The 21,698-nt window shown below is 42.2% G+C and overlaps 3 protein-coding genes across 3 annotated transcripts; all 3 read right to left on the minus strand.

The window, feature by feature from the left end:
* Positions 1 to 906: 906 nt before the first annotated feature.
* LOC121483620 (histone H2B-like) lies at positions 907 to 3,804 on the minus strand (the record flags this gene model as incomplete). The annotated part of the gene is made up of 2 exons (XM_041742322.1): positions 907 to 1,182; positions 3,787 to 3,804. Coding segments are annotated over 2 exons (294 nt in total), but the record flags the coding sequence as incomplete, so codon positions are not given.
* A 10,359-nt stretch (positions 3,805 to 14,163) lies between these two features.
* LOC121482599 (late histone H2B.L4-like) lies at positions 14,164 to 17,111 on the minus strand. Its single transcript, XM_041740454.1, has 3 exons — positions 17,061 to 17,111; positions 14,561 to 14,659; positions 14,164 to 14,388 (listed from the first exon to the last, which is right to left on the minus strand). Exons 1-3 carry the CDS (start codon positions 17,109 to 17,111, stop codon positions 14,164 to 14,166), a joined length of 375 nt encoding a protein of 124 aa, XP_041596388.1.
* Positions 17,112 to 20,179: 3,068 nt separating this feature from the next.
* TMSB15B (thymosin beta 15B) lies at positions 20,180 to 21,409 on the minus strand. Its single transcript, XM_041740323.1, has 2 exons — positions 21,310 to 21,409; positions 20,180 to 20,214 (listed from the first exon to the last, which is right to left on the minus strand). Exons 1-2 carry the CDS (start codon positions 21,407 to 21,409, stop codon positions 20,180 to 20,182), a joined length of 135 nt encoding a protein of 44 aa, XP_041596257.1.
* Between the last annotated feature and the right edge of the window lie 289 nt (positions 21,410 to 21,698).

Raw genomic sequence — 21,698 nt, forward strand, 5'->3', positions numbered from 1 at the left:
TGGGTGATGAGTATAAAGGAGGGCAGTTGTGATGAGTACTGGGTATCGTATGTTAGTAATGGATCACTGAATATTACACTGTATGTTCACTAACTAAAATTTAAATTAAAAAATAAAGGAACTTGGGGATCCCTGGGTGGTGCAGCGGTTTAGTGCCTGCCTTTGGCCCAGGGAACGATCCTGGAGACCCGGGATTGAATCCCACGTCGGGCTCCCCGTGCATGGAGCCTGCTTCTCCTTCTGCCTATGTCTCTGCCTCTCTCTCTCTCTCTGTGACTATCATAAATAAAATTTTTAAAAAAAATAAAGGAAGTCTGGGCAATTTCACTATATGTTCTTGGAAGAAGAGAGTGGAAAGAGTTTAAAATGGGGGTGCCTGGGTGGCTCAGCATTTGAGCCTCTGCTTTTGGCCCAGGGCATGATCCTGGAGTCCTGGGATCCACTCCCACATCGAGCTCCCTGCATGGAACCTGCTTCTCTCTCTGCCTACGTCTCTGCCTCTCTCTCTTTCTGTGTCTCTCATGAATAAATAAATAAAATCTTTTTAAAAATAAAAAGTTTTTAAAATGTATTACACAAATAGATTTGACCTTGCAGATAACTGTAAAGGCTTATCTGGTAACAACTGACAGGAATGACACTTTAGGCCAGCAACTGAATGAAATGTGGTTAAAATAAATCCATGATTTTTCTTGGAGCAAATTTCACTAGAGACATGCAATAGAGTGGATACATTCGGTAATGTTTAATAAACTGTAAACGTGCTTTAAGGATGGGCAGAATGGCATAGGGCCAAATGCTGGAGTAGGTGGCGCTGTGGAGAGCTACAGGTCTTCTCCGAAACAAGTGAGGTGGCTCTGAAAAGAGCCTTTGGTTTGCGAAGTGGTCAGGTGATCTAGAGGCAGCTCACTTGCTAAAGGTGTACTTCATGATAGCCTTGGAGGCCTCAGACACAGCGTGCTTGCCAATCTCTTTGGGCAGCAGCAGCAGCCGCACGGCGGTCTGGATCTCCCTGGAGGTGATGGTGGAGCACTTGGTGGAGCCGGCCAGGCGAGAGGCCTCATCAGCGATGCGCTCAAAGATGTCCTTAACAACTGAACCTATGACGCTCAGGGACTTCTGTGAGAGGCTCAGGCCCTCGAGAACCTGCTTCAGAAGCCTGGGGAAGTAGATGTTGAAACTGAGCAGCAGCGGCGGCAGCGGTGGCATTGGTGCTTCGGCTTCTCCTGCCGCCGGCACCCCCGTGCCCAGGCTTTCCTCGGAAGAGGTCTCACAGCCATGCTCAGCCATGTGGGGCTCAGCTTCATGACAGCTCGGAAGGAAAGACAATAGTGCCTGCTGAGGGTTGCTGGTCCCTTTATAGTTGCTGCATTTCCTGATGTCACAAGCAACTTCCATATCTGATGGACAAAATGAGACACAGGGAAGTGGGTCTCTATGCCGCTGTGTCACCTCTGATTGCATATCCTAGAGCTTGACATCACATCGGACAATCAGAGTAGGAATCTGGTGTCCTTTAAACTTGGGACCTTTCAGAAAAACATTCAAATATTCCACTGAAGGTGTACATTTTATCTGCATATTTTCAATTTAATACAGCAACAGATCTTGGATGGGTCGTGTTTTTAATGAAATACTTTTTTAAAAATATGTTATTTATTTATTCATGTGAGAGACACAGAGAGAGAGAGAGAGAGAGGCAGAGACACAGGCAGAGGGAGAAGCAGGCTCCATGCAGGGAGCCTGATGTGGGACTGGATCCTGGATCTCCAGGATCATGTTCTGGGCTGAAGGTGGTGCTAAACCGCTGAGCCACTTGGGCTGCCCTGGAATACTTTATATTCCACATCATTACTCTATTTCTGATAAGCACTAAGTGCCATTGTTTCAGGATGTGCTAGAAATCCAATGCTCTGGAATTAATGTATTGGCGTCTTACAAGCAACAGTCAATATAAAGTGGAGATCGTAAACACATGAGCAGATAGAGAGAGGAAAAGAATAGGGGCTGGGCAACGCATTTAATGAATTTGTTTTTTTTAAAAGAGTTTTTAGAGGTTTATTTCTTTATTTATGATAGTCACAGAGAGAGAGAGAGGCAGAGACACAGGCAGAGGGAGAAGCAGGCTCCATGAACGGGGAGCCCGATGTGGGATTCAATCCCGGGTCTCCAGGATAGTGCCCTGGGCCAAAAGCAGGCGCCAAACCGGTGCGCCACCCAGGGATCCCACATTTAATGAATTTGTAATGGGAGCTAGTACTTCTTGAACATCTTCACTTTCTATTCACTTCTTTTTTTTTGTAAAGAGCGGGAAGGGAGGAGGAGCAGAGGTAAGGGGAGAGAGTCTGGAGCAGGCTCCATGCCCAGCACAGAGCCCACACGGGGCTCAGTCTTCTGACCCTGAGATCGTGACCTGATGGAAATCAAGACTCAGAGGCGAAACCAGCCGACCTACCCAGGCGTCCCTCTATTGAATTACTTCTTTTGGCAGTTAGGGAGTAGCACACAGGAAAGGGAGGCATAAAGGAGACCAGTTTCTTTCCATTTTTTCTGCACAAAGACATTAGATTAAGAGGCTCCAACTAAGAGAGTGAGGGATTGAATCTGGTCAGAACTAATGACATCTCTCTTAACAGCTCCTTGTGGCACTCTTCTGTGAAAGCACTAAGAGAGAGCCAGCAGGATGGGATGAACCAGAGCTGAATCTTTATTTCCCCCATGTTTCCTGCTCAAATGGAGAGATGAGGAGATGAGGCTAGGAGGTTATTGGCTGTGGACTTGATGAAATGTCTGGAGCTCTGTGAACCTTAAGGTTTGTTCCCGAGAGATAACAGGAGATCCCAGAAATTCTCAAGCAGAGCTCTCATGTGCCTTCCTGGCCCCAACCTAGTAAGGTAAGATACATCTAGTACCCTGAGTAAAATAGAACCTCAGGCATCAAGGAGTCCCCAGTAAGCCTCCATCCTGGCACAGTCACTTGAATACCTTTTTTTGCCAGGCAATCATATGTCAATAATCACAAGCAGTAAAATTGGCACTAACAAATAAATCACAACATGGCTGGAACCACAGGCTGGTTTGACAAGATCAGTTTGCTTACCTTTTCAAGTAACTACTATCATTGTCATACACTCAGCTTACCTAACAGGTGCTGCTGCAGGAGAGGAGAGGGAGAAGGGACCACCCCACAGGGTCAATTCCCAGTGTCCTCAAAGCTCCTCATTGTCCTGACAGCCTTGAACCTGCAGCTACCACAGATGATTCTCTCTGAAGATGCTCTCCTCCATTCTAGCTTTCCAGGCATAAGATCAACTGACCAGAGTTGGTCTCCTGCAACATGTCAGCTTCTGGTTGCCTCTATCAGCAATACTATGAAATATTCTAGTCAGAGTAAAGGACAGCCAAAACATCAGTTCATTGGCACCCCAACAGGGGCATTTTGGAAAGACCTCACCCTAAGCACCAAAATTACAGATTTTGCAGCTTTGGCTTATTGAAAGAGTCTGGCTGCCATATCCCAAGGCCATACTTTCAGAGGGGACATCTGGGGACATTTCTCTTATGACTCAGAATGGACTCCTGTCCTGAGCCAAGCCACCATAGATTAAACAGGAACTCTCTCATATGAACAGCCAGGTACCCCTAAAAGTGAGGCAATTGCTCTCAGTACTGATCAAGGCCCTCAGGAGAAATGACAAACCAGCCTCCAAACACAGCACACAGAGGTAGTCATACTGATAAAAACATTTTAAAAAACTTCAAGTATTTATTAACTTGAAAAAAGTTTTCTTTTTTTTTTCTTTTTTTTTTTGAAAAAAGTTTTCTTAAAGATACCAAGGTCCTAAAAAATACCCACACAGTGGAAATGCTGAGCAAATATGAGTGCTGATGGTTGAAAAATAGAAATTTACCCCAATTTTCCAGATATCCACAGTAGAGAAAGAAAATTTAAAATAGGGGCGCCTGGATGGCTCAGCAGTTGAGCCTCTGCCTTCAGGTCAGGGCATGATCCTGCAGTCCCAGGATAGAGTCCCACATCGGGCACCCTAACTGGAGCCTGCTTCTTCCTCTGCCTGTATTTGCCTCTCTCTCTCTCTCTCTCTCTCTCTCTCTCTCTCTCTGTGTGTGTGTGTGTGTGTGTCATGAATAAATAGAAATATTTTTAAAAAAGAAAAATTGGCAGCCCTGGTGGCTCAGAGGTTTAGCGCTGCCTTCAGCCCAGGGTGTGATCCTGGAGACCTGGGATCGAATCCCATGTCGGGCTCCCTGCATGGAGCCTGTTTCTCCCTCTGCCTGTGTCTCTGACTCTCTCCCTCTCTCTGATGAATAAATAAATAAAATCTTTAAAAAAAAGAAAGAAAAATTGGGACGACTGGGATTGAGCACTTGCCTTCGCCCAGGGTGTGATCCCAGAGGCCCAGGATCAGGTCCCATATCGGGCTCCCTGCATGGGAGTGGCTTATCCCTTGCTTATGTCTCTGCCTCTCTGTCTCTGTCTCTACTCTTTCTGTGTGTCTCTCATGAATAAATAAATAAAATCTTTAAAAAATAATAAAAAGGGAGGGGGCAAGATGGCTGAAGAGTAGGATTCCCCAAGTCAACTGTCCCCACCAACTTACCTAGATAATTTTCAAATCATCCTGAAAACCTACTAATTCGGCCTGAATTTTAAAGAGAGAACAGCTGCAATGCTATAGAGAGAAGAGTTCATGCATCTATCAAGGTAGAAAGACGGAAAAAAATGAATAAATAAGCATCCAGTGGGGGAGGGGCCCCGGAAAGGAGCCAAGCTAAGGCCAGGCAGCGAGAGCCACCAGGACAGGAAAGTCCAGTCCCAGAGAAGCAGAAACTTTACCAAACTTCTCGGACAGAAAGGTGCTCACAGAGAACTCTGGCAGGATCCCAGGAGGGGCAGTGGAGCCCCCAGGTTCCCCAGGTGACTAACAGTGGAACTGTACCCCGGGGAAGAGCGCTCCACACACCATGGGCCGAGCTCCATAATGGGCTGGAGCGCAAGCCAGGTGGGGCCCTGAGAGCACCTCGGTGGCCGCTCAGGCGGTGGCTCTGTACAGAGGGGGCTGCGCAGCCCCTGGAGCGCGATTCCAAGAGTGCAGGCCCCGGAGCCCAAGGTGCAGGGGACATAGCCCAGGATCTGGCACTGCCCTTGGGACAGGTGGAGCCCGGGAGGACACAGGACAACAAGAATGCTCCTGCCACCAGGCACCTCCGAACTGTACAGATCAGTGCACCCCTGCCCCAGGAGCACCCAGGCCCCTGCAGACTGGGAGACTACGGTACTTACTGCTAGAGCTGACTCCAGGGCTGGAGAGGTGGCCGCCGCCACTGTTGTTGTTCCTCCTGGTGTCACCTTGTACCTGGAACTGAGCAGGGCCACCAGGGAGCAGGGGCCTCACAGAATAAACAGCTCCCACTGAACCATGCACCTAGCTGTAGCAGTGCAACTCCACCAGATGCACACACCCGAGAATCAGCACAGCAGGCCCCTCCTGCAGAAGACCAGCTTGAAGGAAACAGGAAGAGCAGGTTCTTAACCAAGCAGCACTGGAAAGCTCCAGAGGGAGTCAAGGGACTTACAGTATATAGAATTAGAGGATACCACACCTTCTTTTTGTTTGTTTGTTATCCCCCCTTTTCCCCACTTTTTCCAGGACAACTGTTTTTAGCCACTCTGCACTGAGCAAAACTAGAAGGAAGAACTCACAACAAAACAAAGAATCAGAAACAGTTCTCTCTCCCACATGGTTACAGAATTTGGATTACAATTCGAAGTCAGAAAGCCAATTGAGAAACTACTGGCGACTATAGAAAAAAAGCATAAAGGAATCAAGAGACTTCATGACTGCAGAATTTACATCTAATCAGGCCGAAATTAAAAATCAATTAAATCAGACACAATCTAAACTGGAGGTCCTAACAACGAGGGTTAATGAGGAATAAGAACACGTGAGTGACATAGAAGACAAGTTGATGGCAAGGAAGAAAGCTGAGGAAAAAAAAGAGAAAAACAATTAAAAGATCATGAGGATAGGTTAAGGGAAATAAATGATAGCCTCAGAATAAAATCTACGTTTAATTGGGGTTCCAAGGGCGCTGAAAGGGACAGAGGACCAGAGTATTTTTGAACAAATCATAGCTGAGAACTTCCCTAACGTGGGGAGGGAAACAGGCATTCAGATCCAGGAGATAGAGAGATTACCCCCCCCCCAAAATCAATAAAAACCGCTCAACACGTCGATGTTTAATTAGTGAAACTTGCAAATTCCAAAGATAAAGAGAAGATCCTTAAAGCAGCAAGAGACAAGAGATCCCTAACCTTGATGGGGAGAAGTATTAGTATCAATAGCAGATCTCTCCACAGAGAACTCGCAAGCCAGAAAAGGCTGGCAGGATATATTCAGGGTCCTAAATGAGAAGAACATGAAGCCAAGATACTCTATCCAGGAAGGCTCTCATTCAGAATAGAAGGAGAGATAAAGAACTTCCAAGATAGGCAGAAACTGAAAGAATATGTGACCACCAAACCAGCTCTGCAAGAAATATTAAGGGGTACTCTGTAAAAGAAAGAGGAAGTCCAAGGAAACGATCCACAAAAACAGGGACTGAATAGGTATCATGATGACCCTAAATTCATATCTTTCAATAGTAACTCTGAACGTGACTGGGCTTAATGACCCCACCAAAAGGCGCAGAGTTTCAGACTGGATAAAAAAGCAAGACCCATCTATTTGCTGTATAAAAGAATCATTTTATTTTTTTAATATTGTATTTATTTATTTATGAGAGAGAGAGAGAGGCAGAAGAAGAAGCAGACTCCATGCAGGGAGCCCGACACGGGACTCGATCGCGGGTCTCCAGGATCAGGCCCTAGGCTGAAGGTGGTGCTAAACCGTGGAACCACCAGGGCTGCCCAAAGGACTCATTTTAGTCGTAAGGATGCCTACAGCCTGAAAATAAAAGGTGGGAGAACCATTTACCACTCAAATGGTCCTCAAAACAAAGGAGGGGTAGCCATCCTCATATCAGATAAATTAAAGTTTATCCCATAGACTGTAGTCAGAGATAAAGAGGAACACTATATCATACTTAAAGGATCTATCCAACAAGATGATCTAACAATCATAAATATTTACGCTCCGAATGTGGGAGCTGCCAAGTATATCAATCAATTAACCAAAGTTCAGATGTACTTAGATAATAATACTCAATACTATTCAAGAATACTCCCACTCAAAGTGGGAGACTTCAACACAGCGCTTCTGCAAATGACAGATTTTCTAGACACATCTCGAAAGAACAGGAGCTTTAAATGATAGAGTGGACTAGATGGATTTCAGATTTACAGAACTTTACATCCAAATGCAACTGAATACAAATTCTTCTTAAGTGCACATCGAACATTCTCCAGAGTAGACCGCATCCTGGGTCACAAATCAGGTCTTACTCGATACCAACATATTGGGATCGTCCCCTGCATATTTTCAGACCATAATGCTTTGAATCTAGAACTCAATCACAAGAAGAACTTTGGAAGAAATTCAAACACATGTGGAAGTTACAGACCCTCCTGCTACAAGATGAAAGGGTCAACCAGTAAATTAGAGAACAATTAAAAAGATTCTTGGAAACTAATGACAATGAAGATAAAACTGTTCAAAATCTTTGGGATACAGCAAAAGCAGTCCTGAGGGGGAAATACATTGCAATAAAAGCATCCATCCAAAAACTGGAAAGAACTCAAATACAAAAGCTATCCTTGCAACTACAGGAGCTGGAGAAAAAACAGCAAACAGATTGAGTCAATCTGGATTGAGATTGACCCAGCAGAAGAAGAGAGTCAATAAGGATTCGAGCAGAACTCAATGACATAGAAACCAAAAGAAGGGTGGAACAGATCAACAAAACCAGGAGTTGGTTCTTTGAAAGAATTAATAAGATAGATAAACCATTAGCCAGCCTCATTAAAAAGAAAAAAGACTCTAATTAATAAAATCAAAAATCAAAAAGGAGAGATCACCACCAACACCAAGGAAATACAAACAATTTTAAACACATATTATGAGCACCTATACGCTAATAAATATGGCAATCTAGAAGAAATGGATGCATTTCTGAAAAACCACAAACTACAAAAACCGGAACAAGAAGAAATAGAAAACCTGAACAGGCCGATAAACAGGGAGGAAATTGAAGCTGTCATCAAAAAAACTCTCAAAACACAGAAGTTCAGGGCCAGATGGCTTCCCAGGGGAATTCTAGCAAATGTTTAAAGAAGAAACCATACCTATTCTACTAAAGCTGTTCAGAAAGATAGAAAGAGAAGGAATACTTTCAAACACGTTCTATGAGGCCAGAATCACCTTAATTCCAAAACCAGACAAAGACCCCATCAAGGGATCCCTGGGTGGCGCAGCGGTTTGGTGCCTGCCTTTGGCCCAGGGCGCGATCCCGGAGACCCCAGATCGAATCCCACGTCGGGCTCCCGGTGCATGGAGCCTGCTTCTCCCTCTGCCTGTGTCTCTGCCTCTCTCTCTCTCTCTCTCTCTCTGTGACTATAATAAATAATAAATAAAAAAAATTTTAAAAAGACCCCATCAAAAAGGAGAATTATACACCAATATCCCTGAAAAACACAGATGCAAAAAATCTCAACAAGAGGTAATAGGAAACAACACTACTTAAAGAAGATTATTCACCATGACCAAGTGGGATTTTTCCCCAGGATGCAAGGCTGGTTCAACATTCATAAAGCAATCAACGTGATTGATCATATCAACAAGAGAAAAAAACAAAAACCATATGATCCTCTCAATAGATGCAGAGAAAGCATTTGACAAAATACAGAATCCATTCCTGACCGAAACTCTTCAGAGTGTAGGGATAGAGGGAACATTCATCAGCATCTTCAAAGCCATCTACAAAAAGCCCACAGCAAATATCATTCTAAATAGGAAAACACTGGGAGCCTTTCCCGTAAGATCAGGAACAAGACAGGGATGTTCACCCTCACCACTGATATTCAACATAGTACTAGAAGTCCTAGCCTCAGGAATCAGGCAACAAAAAGAAATAAAAGGCATTCAAAGTGGCAAAGAATAAGTCAAACTCTCCCTCTTTGCAGATGACATGATACTGTACGTAGAAAACCAAAAAGACTCCACCCCAAGATTGCTAGAACTCATACAGCATTTTGGCAGTGTGGCAGGATACAAAATCAATGCCCAGAAATCCTTGGCATTTCTATACTCTGACAATGAGACTGAAGAAAGAGAAATTCATATCCTCATCATGATTAAAAACATACAACTAATCAAACAAAGAAGCAAACAGCAGGTAAAGTATGATACCCATTTCTCCCTCATTCTCAGAGTCTGAGTACCCAATAAGACTCTTACGGATTCAGCCTGACACATCTATCTGCACATTGGCCCAATAGCTATGAGTCAGCAGCTCCATGTCCCCGTTTGGCTAACTCAGAGTTGAGCAATGGCTGTGCTGCTTTGGCTGGATACTTCCATTATCTTCATGATGCTGATGTGCAAGTCATGAAGGCTTGCATTTTCCAAGAGAAAAGTTTACAGATCTTGAAGAAGTAGGATCAGATATATCTGAGTGTCTTAAGGTAGTAACTCCAGTTACTAGGGAGTCTTCTAAGCTGTTCTTTCTTGAACTCTTTATGCAGAAACTTCTATACCGAGTTTAGGTTCTCCCTTCTGTTTTTGAATGAATTCTATAACAAGGCTAATGTTGAGTAAGTTTCAGTGGGGTATAATTGACTTATTAATACTATTTTCCCAGGGTTGTTGCTTATAATTTGTTATTTAAGTAATAAAACCTTTTCCCTCAATTAGTCATTACCATTAACTGCACTATTAGAGAATGAATTCTCACCAGATGTCCTTTGTCCTCAATCACCTTCCGAAGTGAACAATCAGATGTACTCCTCTTTTCTGTCAACTTCAAAACCCATTTTTCCTTGGTCTTGGATTTCATATTGGTCACTCCCCCTTACACTCTCCTTTAGAGACTATGTGGTGCATTTTCAACATTGTTTTACTCATGCTCCTATTCGATTCCTGAAAATATGGATGCAAAAAAAAAAACCTTTTGATTTTTGTAGATTATCCACATTTGTCTCTTTCTTTGGATGAAACTGTTATCATGCACAGGAACATTAAAGATTATTTTAAAGGTACAAATGTCACTCTTAAAATATTGACTAAATATCAGTCCCTAAGGAAATCCTAATTGATATCTAAGGATTAAAATCAGAGTATCTTCTTTTATCACAGAGATAGGAAGCCAGAAAAATTAAAAATACAATAAAATTAAGCAACATTCAAATAATTTTAATAGAAACCTTAGTTCTCTAATGGGACCCCTTATAATGAATATAATGGAAGAGGCAGCACATGTGCCCATGTACAATTCAGGTTTCGCATCTCATGTGAGTTGAATTATGTTCCCGCAAGTTCATATGAGGAAGTCCTAATTTCAAAGAGGACCATACTTGGAGGTAAGGTCTATAATGAGGCCATTGAGTTAAAATACATTCTTTAACATAGGCCCTAATCTAAATCACTGTTGTCTATATAAAAAGGGGAAATGTGGACACTGAGATATGCATTCAGAGAAGACAATGTGAAGACAGCGGGGGAAGTCAACCATGTAAGAGTTTAGGAGAGAAGCCAGGAATACATCCTTCCCTGACACATTTCAGAAGAAATCAACCTGACTCCCAGACACTGGGTTTGGATTTCTAGCCTCCAGAACTGCAAGACAATATACATTTCTGTGGTTTATGTTCCCCTGTCTGTAGTACTTTGTAAGGATAGCCCCAGCACAATAACACAGATTTAGGTTTTGGAAGTAGGATGATGTTGTGACAAACACTTAATACATTGAGACTGGCTCTGAATGGGTAATGGGTATGAGTGGCAGAGTTTTGAGTGTGTGACAGAACAAGCTGAGATTGTTTCAAGGGACCGCTGGGTGATATATGGACAATAAGTGTACTTTGGGTAAGAGCTCATACAGAAAAGACCAGAGCTGTAGACAAAAACTCTATCATCTTGGAGAATACAAAGAGCATCCTGAAAAAATATCTTGCTAGAAATGTGAATGACAAAGATGCTCTGATGAGATAGAAGATGGAAATTAGAAGCCTGTTATTGGAGACTAGAGAAATGGCCATCCTTATTGTTGAGTGGTAGAACATTTGGCTGAACTGCATTCCAGTGTTTGATGAAGAGTAGAAATTTTACATGATAAGCTGGGACAGTAAGCCAAGATTTCTAAGCACACATAGTGCTGAAGGCATGGCTTGGTTTCTACTTGCTGCTCATAGTAAATGCCAGAGGAGACACAATAATTAAAGAACATGGTGTGAAACCAAGACAAAATAGCACATGATGGTTTGCAACCTCCTCCAACCTATCCAGATAGCCTGCTTTGAAAAAGGGCCAAGGGGGCAGCCTGGGTGGCTCAGCAGTTTAGTGCTGCCTTCAGCCCAGGCCTGATCCTGGAGACCCAGGATTGAGTCCCATGTCAGTCTCCCTGCATGGAGCCTGCTTCTCCCTCTGCCTGTGTATCTGCCTGTGTCTCTGTCTCTGTGTGTGTGTGTGTGTGTGTCTCAAATAAATAAATAAATAAATAAAATCTTTAAAAAAAATAAAAAGGGCCAAGGGTATGCCTGGAAAACCATTAGTTGGGAGCTTAGGCATGTGACACATGGGTCCAATCAACCATCGCAACAGAATCCAGGAATAGAGATATGGTTGTCCAAGAAAGATGTGTGGAGCACCCTACTGTGTGATGGTTTGAATCCTCTGAATTGCAAAAGAAGTCAACAAGTGTTTTTATTCTGAGATTTTTATATTGGCAGAAACGTGGCAAGTTTGGATTAAAGGGGAAACAGATGGGACAAAATGAAGGAAGACTATTTTACTACTGGGATTCTACAAACAAGAAGAGGGCCTACAGTTGTATGTGGCTGGGAACGTGCATTATCCTTCAAGACAGGGGGTAAGTGACCTCACAGGTGGTTCAGAGGCTGGCAGAACTGTGACTATCACTGTGGACCCAGAGGCACAATGCCAGGGGATACAGCCATCTCCTCCTTCATTCCTGAGACGAACATCACCCCATTTTCCTTTCTCCTTCCCAGATTTCATGTGTGTCACTCAAACTTGCATTTCCAGTCTTCCATTCACAGCCCAATTTAGGTGCATTTTAACGTTGATTTCATAGTGCTCCCATTTGATTTGGAAATTACACAGGCAAAACACCCACAGCTCACACACACACACACACACACACACACACACATCCTCAGTAATTCATATTCTTAAAATGACTGTTTACATAATAAGACATGTATGAGACCAATGTGCATGAATAACATTGAAAAACATCAGTATGTCCTATTGAAAAACACAGGCATTCTGAACCAGCAGCAGTTAGCACAATAGAAATTAAGTGACCGGGTGAAATAAAATTTGTTTTCCAAATGGTACACAGTTCTTTCTCTGAAAAGGCATATGGCTCTGCAAAAGGCTTATACTTCCAAAAGTTTGCTCCCAATGTATATATGGCATTTTTTAGGTACCACGCCCAAGATTTCCTTGCATTGGCTTTGTGGTAGATTTTCTTGAGTATTGATGCAGCAAGCCCCCACTTTTGTCACAACCCTTTTGCTTTATCTCTCTACCGGGGGGCAAAAAAAAAAAAAAGTTGGGTTTCCATAACTTTTGTCTCACTGTTTGATTGAGCAACACCTTTCACAGGTTTCTACATTCAAATCAAAGGTTATTTAGAATTTATTTTAAAAGTTCACATGGACACATAGCAAACATGATAAAATCGTGAGTTTTAATGCAACTCCTAACAAATTTCAAAGGATTGAATTCTGCCCCCTCCCAACTCCCGGTGGCTTCTGTCTCCACAGATATAGGAAGCTAGAAATAAATTAAATGAAATGTACTTGGATAATCACGAACTGCTTTGAAATTCAGCATGTACCTATAGGAAAAGGAAAGGGGGGGCATGCACTAAGAAGAAAACACAGTGGGTAGTAAAGCGCATTACCATTATCCTAAGTTCTCATACCCATCAGATCACTTGAGGTAGAGGAAGGAATCATCTTAGTTCCCTTAATTCCCAAACAGCCTCTGCTTATCTGGATGCAAAAAACAATAGGGACTTGTCCCACCGTGACATTTGGATGCTTATACTCCAACCACCCTAGTTCAAAGCAAGAGCTTGAACAGAAATCCCCAGGCAATCATGCCACCTTCCCCCTTCAATCTCCAGGCTGGGTGTCCCAGGAAGGCTGTTATTGGTTCAGCCCTGGTCACCCCACCACCCTTTGGGCCAATGGCCACGGATCATGTGCTGCCAGTTGCTGATTGGCTGCTGCTAGCAGAGGCTGGGAGCACAGCTGCTCTCATTGGACGATCCCATCAGCCATGCATAGTCGTGGTTCAGGAAGATTTCGGGGTCAAAAGTGCAAGAGTATAGGCTACCAAAGAACAGAATCAGATAAATGTGAATGCAGTAAAATCGGCCTTTCCCAAGGTGGGGAGCTTGAGTAGGCCACGATTCGAGGTCGTTTGATTGAGTTTTCAGCACAGTGTTTGGGTCCTCTTGCATGTGTGTAGTTGAATTTGGACGAGAGGCTCTGTTGAGGGAGTGTGAATGTGCTATGTGTCAGTTCGGGATCTGCTATAGCACTTCACTCATTGCTGTATCACACACTCAAATCTCTAGATGATACCACTCAACACAAGAGGGAGAAGGAGAATATTTAAGACAAGTCAAATCACTGTGGACATGCAGCTGTGACCAAAAAGATGCCTGAAGAGGCTGACCTGAAGGAACGGGCCATTTAGGAAAGTGACAAAATGCAACCCGGTCAAAGGAAATCCTAACGGTCCACACCACACACGTATATTAAAGTGGACTTGACAACATTTTGTCATGTTCTGCCCGCGGTGAACGTGCTTTAAGGATGGGCAGCATGGCATAGGGCCAAACTCTGGAGTAAGTGGCTTTGTGGAGAGCTACAGGTCTTTTCCAGACAAGTGAAGTAGCTCTGAAAAGAGCCTTTGTTTTGTGGGGTGGTCAGAAGGTAGCTGGGGCAGCTGCTCATTGGCGTCTGGTGTACCGGATGAAGGCCTCGGAGGCCTCGGACACAATGTGCTTGCCAATCTCCCCTGGCAGCAACAAGTGCATGGCGGTCTGGCTCTCCCTGGAGGTAATGGTGGAGCGAGCCAGGCGAGAGGCCTCGTAGGTGATGCGCTCAAAGATGTCCTTAACGGTCAAATGCATGACACTCACAGCCTTCTGCAAGAGGCTCAGGCCCTTCTGTACCTGTTCAGAGCCCTGGGGATGTTGGTGGCAAAACTGTTGGGTCAGTGGTGGCTACACTGTTGCCTTGGCTGCTTCTGCTTTGGGCTCTTTGTTTCTGTTGCTGTGATAACCTTCCTGCCCAGGCATTCCTTAGAATAGGTCTCACAGCTAAGTTCAGCCATGTTGGGCTCACCTTCCCAACTGCTTGGATTGAAGAACCATGGCGGCTGCTGAGGGGCACTGTCGCATCGATATTCGCTTCATTTCCTGATGTCACATGCAATCTCAATATCTGATTGGACAAAATGCAACAGGGGGAAATTGGGGATTTATGCCAGGAGGTCACTTGTGATTGCATACCCTCGAGCTTGACATCCCATCAGAGAATCAGAAAGGGAAATCTGGAGCCCTTTAAACTTCTTGGGACGTCATTTAGAAAATCTTTATAAGATGCCACAAATAGCAAAAGGTCTTCTGAGAATAGCAGCTGACAGATACCTATATGAAAACTTTAAAATATATCACTCAGGGTGGCCTGGTTAGTTCAATGGGTTAAGCGTCTGGCTCTTGATTTTGCTCAGGTCATGATCTTAGGGTCCTGAAATCTAGCCTCTTGTGGAGCTCCCCTCATTAGGAATTGGCTTGAACTGGGTGTTATTCTGTATGTTGGCAAATTGAACACCAATAAAAAATAAATTTATTATTTTTAAAAAAGGAATTGGCTTGAGATTCTTTCTCTCCCTCTCCTTCTGCTCCTCCCTCCTGTGCTCTCTCTCTCTTTCAAATAAATAAGTAAATATTTTAAAAAATATATTACTCAAATCACCTAAATTGTGGAATGTCAAATTTAGTCCCTTAGGAGACTGTGACCTTCATAACCAAATTATAACACTAGCACAATGACTGTTCCACAAGTGGGCCATTTCACCTCTAATCCATAATCTACTGGATGGCCACTATGGCTGGAGTAGAAACTCTGATATAGCTACCAGAGTTCTCCAACAGTCATGGAACCCTGCTTACTAACTAGTGTCTTCAGTTCTGATAAAAACTCTCCATGATCCCTGGGTGGCGCAGTGGTTTGGCGCCTGCCTTTGGCCCAAGGTGCAATCCTGGAGACCCGGGATCGAATCCCACGTCAGGCTCCCGGTGCATGGAGCCTGCTTCTCCCTCTGTCTGTGTCTCTGCCTCTCTCTCTCTCTTTCTGTGACTATCATAAATAAATAAAAATTAAAAAAAAAACTCTCCATGATTTGGGAAAGAAGTGGCAAAACCACAGTATCCAAAATCAGAACACCTACAGAAATGAAAATACTTACAGACACAGTTTTAAATCCTTAAACATGTACCAAGCTTAAAATTTTCTTATCAATGGGACCCCTGGGTGGCTTAGTGGTTAAGTGCTTGCCTTTTGCTCAGGGTGTGATCCTAGAATCCTGGGATCAAGTCCCAGATCAGGCTCCCTCCATGGAGCCTGCTTCTCCCTCTGCCTATGTCTCTGCCTCTCTCTGTTTCTCATGAGTAAATAAATAGAATCTTTTAAAAAAATCTTATCAATACTTAGATCCTAAAAGTACTTTAAATGCTAATATTGACTAATATATATTAGAGCTATTGGATGAAAAATATATATTAACCTAATCCTCTAAGAAACCTCCTTAAGGAGAGCAAAGTTAATAAAATTGGAAAAATCTTTTTTTAAAGATTTTATTTATTTATTCATGAGAGACACAGAGAGGCAGAGACCCAGGCAGAGGGAGAAGTAGGTTCCATGCAGGGAGGCTGATGCAGGACTCGATCCCAGGATTCCAGGATCATGCCCTGAGCCAAAGGCAGATGCTCAATGGCTAAGCCACCCAGGTATCCCAAAATGGGAAATATCTTAATATTAAAAGCTCAACTCTTTCAATATTTTTAATGATACATGCAAACATATTTCTACATGTATGAATGCAAAACAGCTTACAATTTGAGCCAAGTTATAACACTAAATCAATTATTGATATTTAATCAAAGAAAAATTGAAGAAATAGAGGTCATCAATGGGCTGTGATCCCAGGTGGCCTGGCTTCCAAGGATGTATCTTGTAAGACCTTCAAGGATCAGGTAATTCTACTACTAATAAATAGTTCCAGATAATGAAGAAAAAAACTCTCTTTTTTATTTCAAGAAACTATAATACCAAGAAAAAAAACCTATTGAAGAAAGCATACTAAACAAATTTCTGAGAAGTCCCATTTATAAAGAAGGATGCAAAAATTCTACTTCCAATATTATTAATGAATTTGGTATCACATTGCAGAAAAGACTTTTTAAAGAAAATAAACAGCTTTACTGCTGTAAATAATAAATTACAAGCATCAAATGGGGGGAAATTATTCATAAAACAAAATATCACATACAGACTTCTTTCAACATGACCCCTACTGTGGAATTCTTTTAAATAAATAACCAAGGATCCAAACACATTACAGAAAGAGCTAAATCAAAAAGTTCATAAAATAGTACATTTTTCAAGCTTCCTAGAACTGAAGTAAGTAGTCTAACTAGCTCAGATTTATCGAATTCTATTGCTTTCTCATCTATTTTCTTTTGGGGTTTTTACACTGTTTATTAAAGTGCAAAGCTTCAGAACCTGTGTTTATGCCTCATGGGATGATGGGAACATCCAGTCAGAGTAGCCCAAGACCCACCCTCCACTGGTTCAGCCAATGAAGAACCTGCAGACCCTGTACCACAGCCATTGGCTCAAAATGGGAGCAGGTGATAAGTGTGAACCAGTGTTTCTGGGTATTCATTCTTAGAGACTGAGAAGTAAATGGATGTGTCATATTTTTGGTCCCTTGTTTGTTCAGGGCCCCAAATCTCAATCCCTACTAATAGTTGGCTTATTGGGGGAAAACCATGGCTCTGGTTAAACAGGCAAGTGAATCTACTAACTGGAAGGATAGCCCCACATTATATATTTAAGAAATGCTGAGAGGCACTTGGGTGGCTAAGTTGGTTAAGCATCCCACTCTTGATCTCAGCTCAGATCTTGATCTCAGGGTCCTGAGTTCAGGCCCCACTCTGGGCCCCACAATGGGCATTGGAGCCTACTTTAAAAAAAATAAAAAAGGAAAATGAAAAAAATGCTGAGTAAAACTACTGTACGTGAGCAATTGTTTTTCCCATCTGTCTGTATGAGTACTCACTTAGCATCAATGTCTTTCACTTTCCACCATATACCCTCATCTCAGCTTAATACACTGCTCAGGATGGAATCAATGTTAATGAAACTATTATTAACAGATGCAACTGAACAATGGGTTATTATCTTATCCCAGCTCACCTGAAAAAATTCATTGTCAGGCCCTTTGAAATAATGCTAATCTTGTGCAAATTCAGCCTAAATGATATGCAAATACAGAGGTTGCTGAATCTATCATAGATGTACAATGTTTCTCAAATTTGCAAATAGCAATGTTGAAAGGAAAGCAAATGTATTGAATGACAGAATCAGGATGTAGAGATCTGATCATGAGCAAACTTGAGCACATCAGTAACCAGGTTCCCCATTCATGTAAATTGGATCCAAAGGATCAGGAAGTGTCATCAGGAGAAGCCTTGAAGGTATAGAGGCAGGCATACAATAGCTAACTTCAAATATTGGAAGAGGGACAACTACATTGTTTGAGGCTCCGGTATGCAGTCCTAGGACTATTGGATAGAAGGTATAGGAAGGCAGGTTTGGGCACAGTGTAAGCAGTCTGTCACAGCAAGAAGCTGAGTGACTGCCAGGTAATTTCAGGCAAGAGGTAAGGTATTGATAACTAACATGGTTATTTCAAACTCTCAAATCTTCTGGCTACACTAAGCCTGGTGATTGTATTACCTAACTGAAATTTGATCAGAGTTGACCCAACTACTGTTTTACTTTTTGAAGTTTATGTTTTTGCAGACAAAATAGCTTCCACTTTCTGTAAACCCAGTGATTATTTAAGGATGTCAGCCCTTAGGAGATGGTTAATACTTGATGTTGCAAATAGGTACAGACTACATAATCCCTTTTTGTAGGAAAATATATGAATATTAATAGACCACAGTCTGGATTGTCATACATTCAAATGCAGTGTATGACATCTTTTAATTAGAGATTATAGGTGAATGGTTCTTATAAATTTTAAGTGATGAAACTATTGTTTAAGGGCAGGTATCAGAGCTTGCCTATTTTTTTTAAAGATTTTATTTATTCATGAGAGACAGAGAGAGAGAGAGAGAGAGAGAGGCAAAGGCACAGGCAGAGGGAGAAGCAGGCTCCTTGTGAGGAACCTGATGCAGGACTTGATCCCAGGACTCCGAGATCACACCCTGAGCCGAAGGCAGATGCTCAACTGCTGAGCCACCCAGGCATCCCTTTTTCTTTCTTTCTTTTTTTTTTTGAGCTTGCCTATTTATAGGTATTATTTTATTAGTTTGAGTTGCCATAACAAAATACCAGACTGAGTGGCATAAACAATAGCAATTTATTTTCTCAGAGTTCTGAAGAATAGAAGTCCCAGAACAAAGTCCTACAGAATCAGTTTCTGCTGAGAAATCTCTTCCTGTCTCGCAGATGGCCACTCCCTCATGTCCTCACATGGCAGGGAGAGAGAGAGAGAGATCTCTGGTGTTTCTTCCTCTTCTTTTAAAACCACAGTTCTACCAGATTAGGGCCTCACCCCTAGGACCTCAATTAACCTTAATTACCTCCTAAATACCCTATCCCTAGATGCAGTCACATTGGGGGTTAGGGCTTCAGCATAGGAATTTTTTTGGATGTGGGGGGAGAACAATTCAGGCCATAACATTTATGCTCACCATGAATACCAAATATGTGGTTTATTAAGAGAGCGAATTCTGTTCAGGACAAGGAGACCAGAGGTTCAATGCTGTGGATCATCAGCAGATACTAGATACCTGAGTTTCTGCTCAATAATAAGATGTGATGTGCTTAGCACAGTGTGTGCTAGTGTGCTAGCATATACCTCCTATGTCCTTCTTCATCCATTACCAGCCTTGGGCATCTCTTTCCATTAAGTTTAAAAGCACATTCAAGAAAGCAAGAGAGCCCAGCTAAATTTTCAGCTCTTATTCACCTTAGATCATCACTTCAGATGTTCTTATTTTTTCATTTCCGAGATAAGGGTACTAGTCCACATGACCTCTTCTTCCAAGGTTCTTGAATCGTATGATTCCAACTGTAAGGAAAAAGCACCTACCATCACTAAGTCAGGACTCACTGCACCTGGACAGTAGAGAGCCTATTCCATGTGAATGATCTGCCAAAGTGTCTTTCCTGCAACCATTCAGTTTGGCTGAAAATAGTACCCTTGGTACTTTCATTCCTTAGAAGACCACAAGGAATGTACCACAGGAGGCTTAACATATTGACTGTATTTATTATTTTATTGCTACATTTGAAATGAATATAAACTGTGAGAAGCTGCAAATGCATGCCACTTCATGAAGATTATGGAGCAATGGAGGCACCCATTGTAGAAGGTTAAAAGTAACTTATCCTTTAGGGGGTGAAAGGACTTCATACACTAAGGTCATCAATGATGTGATTATTGTCAATGTTTGCCACCTGGAATATATGCATTAATGGAAGGTTTAAAAATGAATATAAGGGAAGATTGGCTACTCCTGACCTCTTAGCCAGGGAGCATAGGTGTGAAGACATCAGAAGATGCCTAAAATCTCTACAAGCACATAGGTTTAGAAAAGAAAAAGCCTCAAACCGAGACACTCAGGAAATGTTGAAATCTGCTCTTAGGAGGAAATTCCCATTTTATGAAGTTTGAACACACTCCTTCTGCTGGATGGCTGGGGGGAAAAAAGAAAACAAACATAAACAAATCATTAAGAAGGTACTTTCCTAAGATTAAGTTCAATTTCTTCCCCAAAAGCACTTTCCCAAGTCACTAAAGGCTGCCATACCAAGTGTGTGTGTGTGTGTGTGTGTGTGTGTGTGCATCACCTGAATGTTCATTAAAATCTACAACTGCAGAGTCTTTCCCATTTAAGAGGTAAATCTATGCTGTTGCCATTTTTTCCCCATAGATTATTTTAAGAATGAGGAGGCTGAAGCATTTTCTTCAGATTTATCTATCCTTATACAATTAGAAAGTTATACCATTTCAGACAATTTTGACTGACTTTGGAACTTCCAAATAATGCTGACATGAATAAATGTGACTAGGGATCCCTGGGTTGCGCAGTGGTTTAGCACCTGCCTTTGGCCCAGGGCGCGATCCTGGAGACCCAGGATCGAATCCCACATCGGGCTCCCGGTGCATGGAGCCTGCTTCTCCCTCTGCCTGTGTCTCTGCCTCTCTCTCTCTCTCTCACTGTGTGCCTATCATAAATAAAAAAAAAATGTGACTCTTGGTTTGGAGTTTCTCCAGCAGACTAAGTCAGGAGATCAAAACTGATCCCTTGATCCCTGAGACACTTGAGTATACTCAAGAGCTAACCTGGTTATCCCACCTCATCTTGTCATCAGGTAGAGAAGGCCAAAACCACAATGTTAATATGGCTCTTTAGGGATGAGATCACAGACCCAAATTGTTAGATGCATAAATATGGCAAATAACCAAAAACTGGACAAAACTAAAATGTTTCTAATACTGAGTCCAATATCTCAAGATTGGTTTTAATGTGGCTTTTAGTAATTTTTTCAACAACCAAAAGAAAAAAACCAGTTTTTTTTTAATTCTCCCATTACTACTAGGGTCTGTTTTGTGAGAACCACTTATATAAGCCAGGTAAGAAGCAACTATTTGATATTTTTAGATGCTGCATTAAATACATTGGTATTTTAATTGCTTATTCTGTGGCAAAGTTTACAAGAAGAGTTTGTTTACTGACTTATAAACTTTCACCGTTGTTTGTCTCAACTAGAAAGTCCCCATAACTTACTTTCCTTTGAAGGAAGAGTATTCTTTTCTTTAGTATTAGTTTTCTTCAGTTTTGACCTGTCAAACTTCTCCACTTCAGACAAATCTGGCTTATCACTCATTTTGACTAAAAGACAGACTGGGGAAAAAAAACTTTTAACAAACCTATCTGGTAGAACTATTTTCAGACTAAGGAGTAACAGCCAAAATTCTCACATTTAATATTAATGTGTATTTTACCTGCTGATTTTCAACAGGAAACAAGCAGCAGATCTTAGAAAAGTCGTATTTTTATTAGAATACTTTTTATTCCATGTCATTACCCTATTTCTGATAAGCAGTAAATACCACTGAATCAGGACGCACCAGAAACCAAGATGCTCTAGAGACTGGAGTCAATATGTCTGACTC

This window comes from Vulpes lagopus, chromosome X (genome assembly GCF_018345385.1).
Source record: "Vulpes lagopus strain Blue_001 chromosome X, ASM1834538v1, whole genome shotgun sequence".
Taxonomy (NCBI): domain Eukaryota; kingdom Metazoa; phylum Chordata; class Mammalia; order Carnivora; family Canidae; genus Vulpes; species Vulpes lagopus.

What these genes read in the sequence shown, in the direction of transcription:
- LOC121482599 (XM_041740454.1), bottom strand. Translation starts at nt 17,111, where the DNA reads ATGGCTGTGGTACAGGGTCTGCAGGTTCTTCATTGGCTGAACCAGTGG. An exon ending in ATTGGCTGAACCAGTGGAGG is followed by an intron (nt 14,660 to 17,060) that starts GTGGGTCTTGGG and finishes TTGTCCAATCAG; the next exon opens with ATATTGAGATTGCATGTGAC. An exon ending in CAATCCAAGCAGTTGGGAAG is followed by an intron (nt 14,389 to 14,560) that starts GTGAGCCCAACA and finishes GGCTCTGAACAG; the next exon opens with GTACAGAAGGGCCTGAGCCT.
- TMSB15B (XM_041740323.1), bottom strand. Translation starts at nt 21,409, where the DNA reads ATGAGTGATAAGCCAGATTTGTCTGAAGTGGAGAAGTTTGACAGGTCA. An exon ending in TACTCTTCCTTCAAAGGAAA is followed by an intron (nt 20,215 to 21,309) that starts GTAAGTTATGGG and finishes TTTTCCCCCCAG; the next exon opens with CCATCCAGCAGAAGGAGTGT.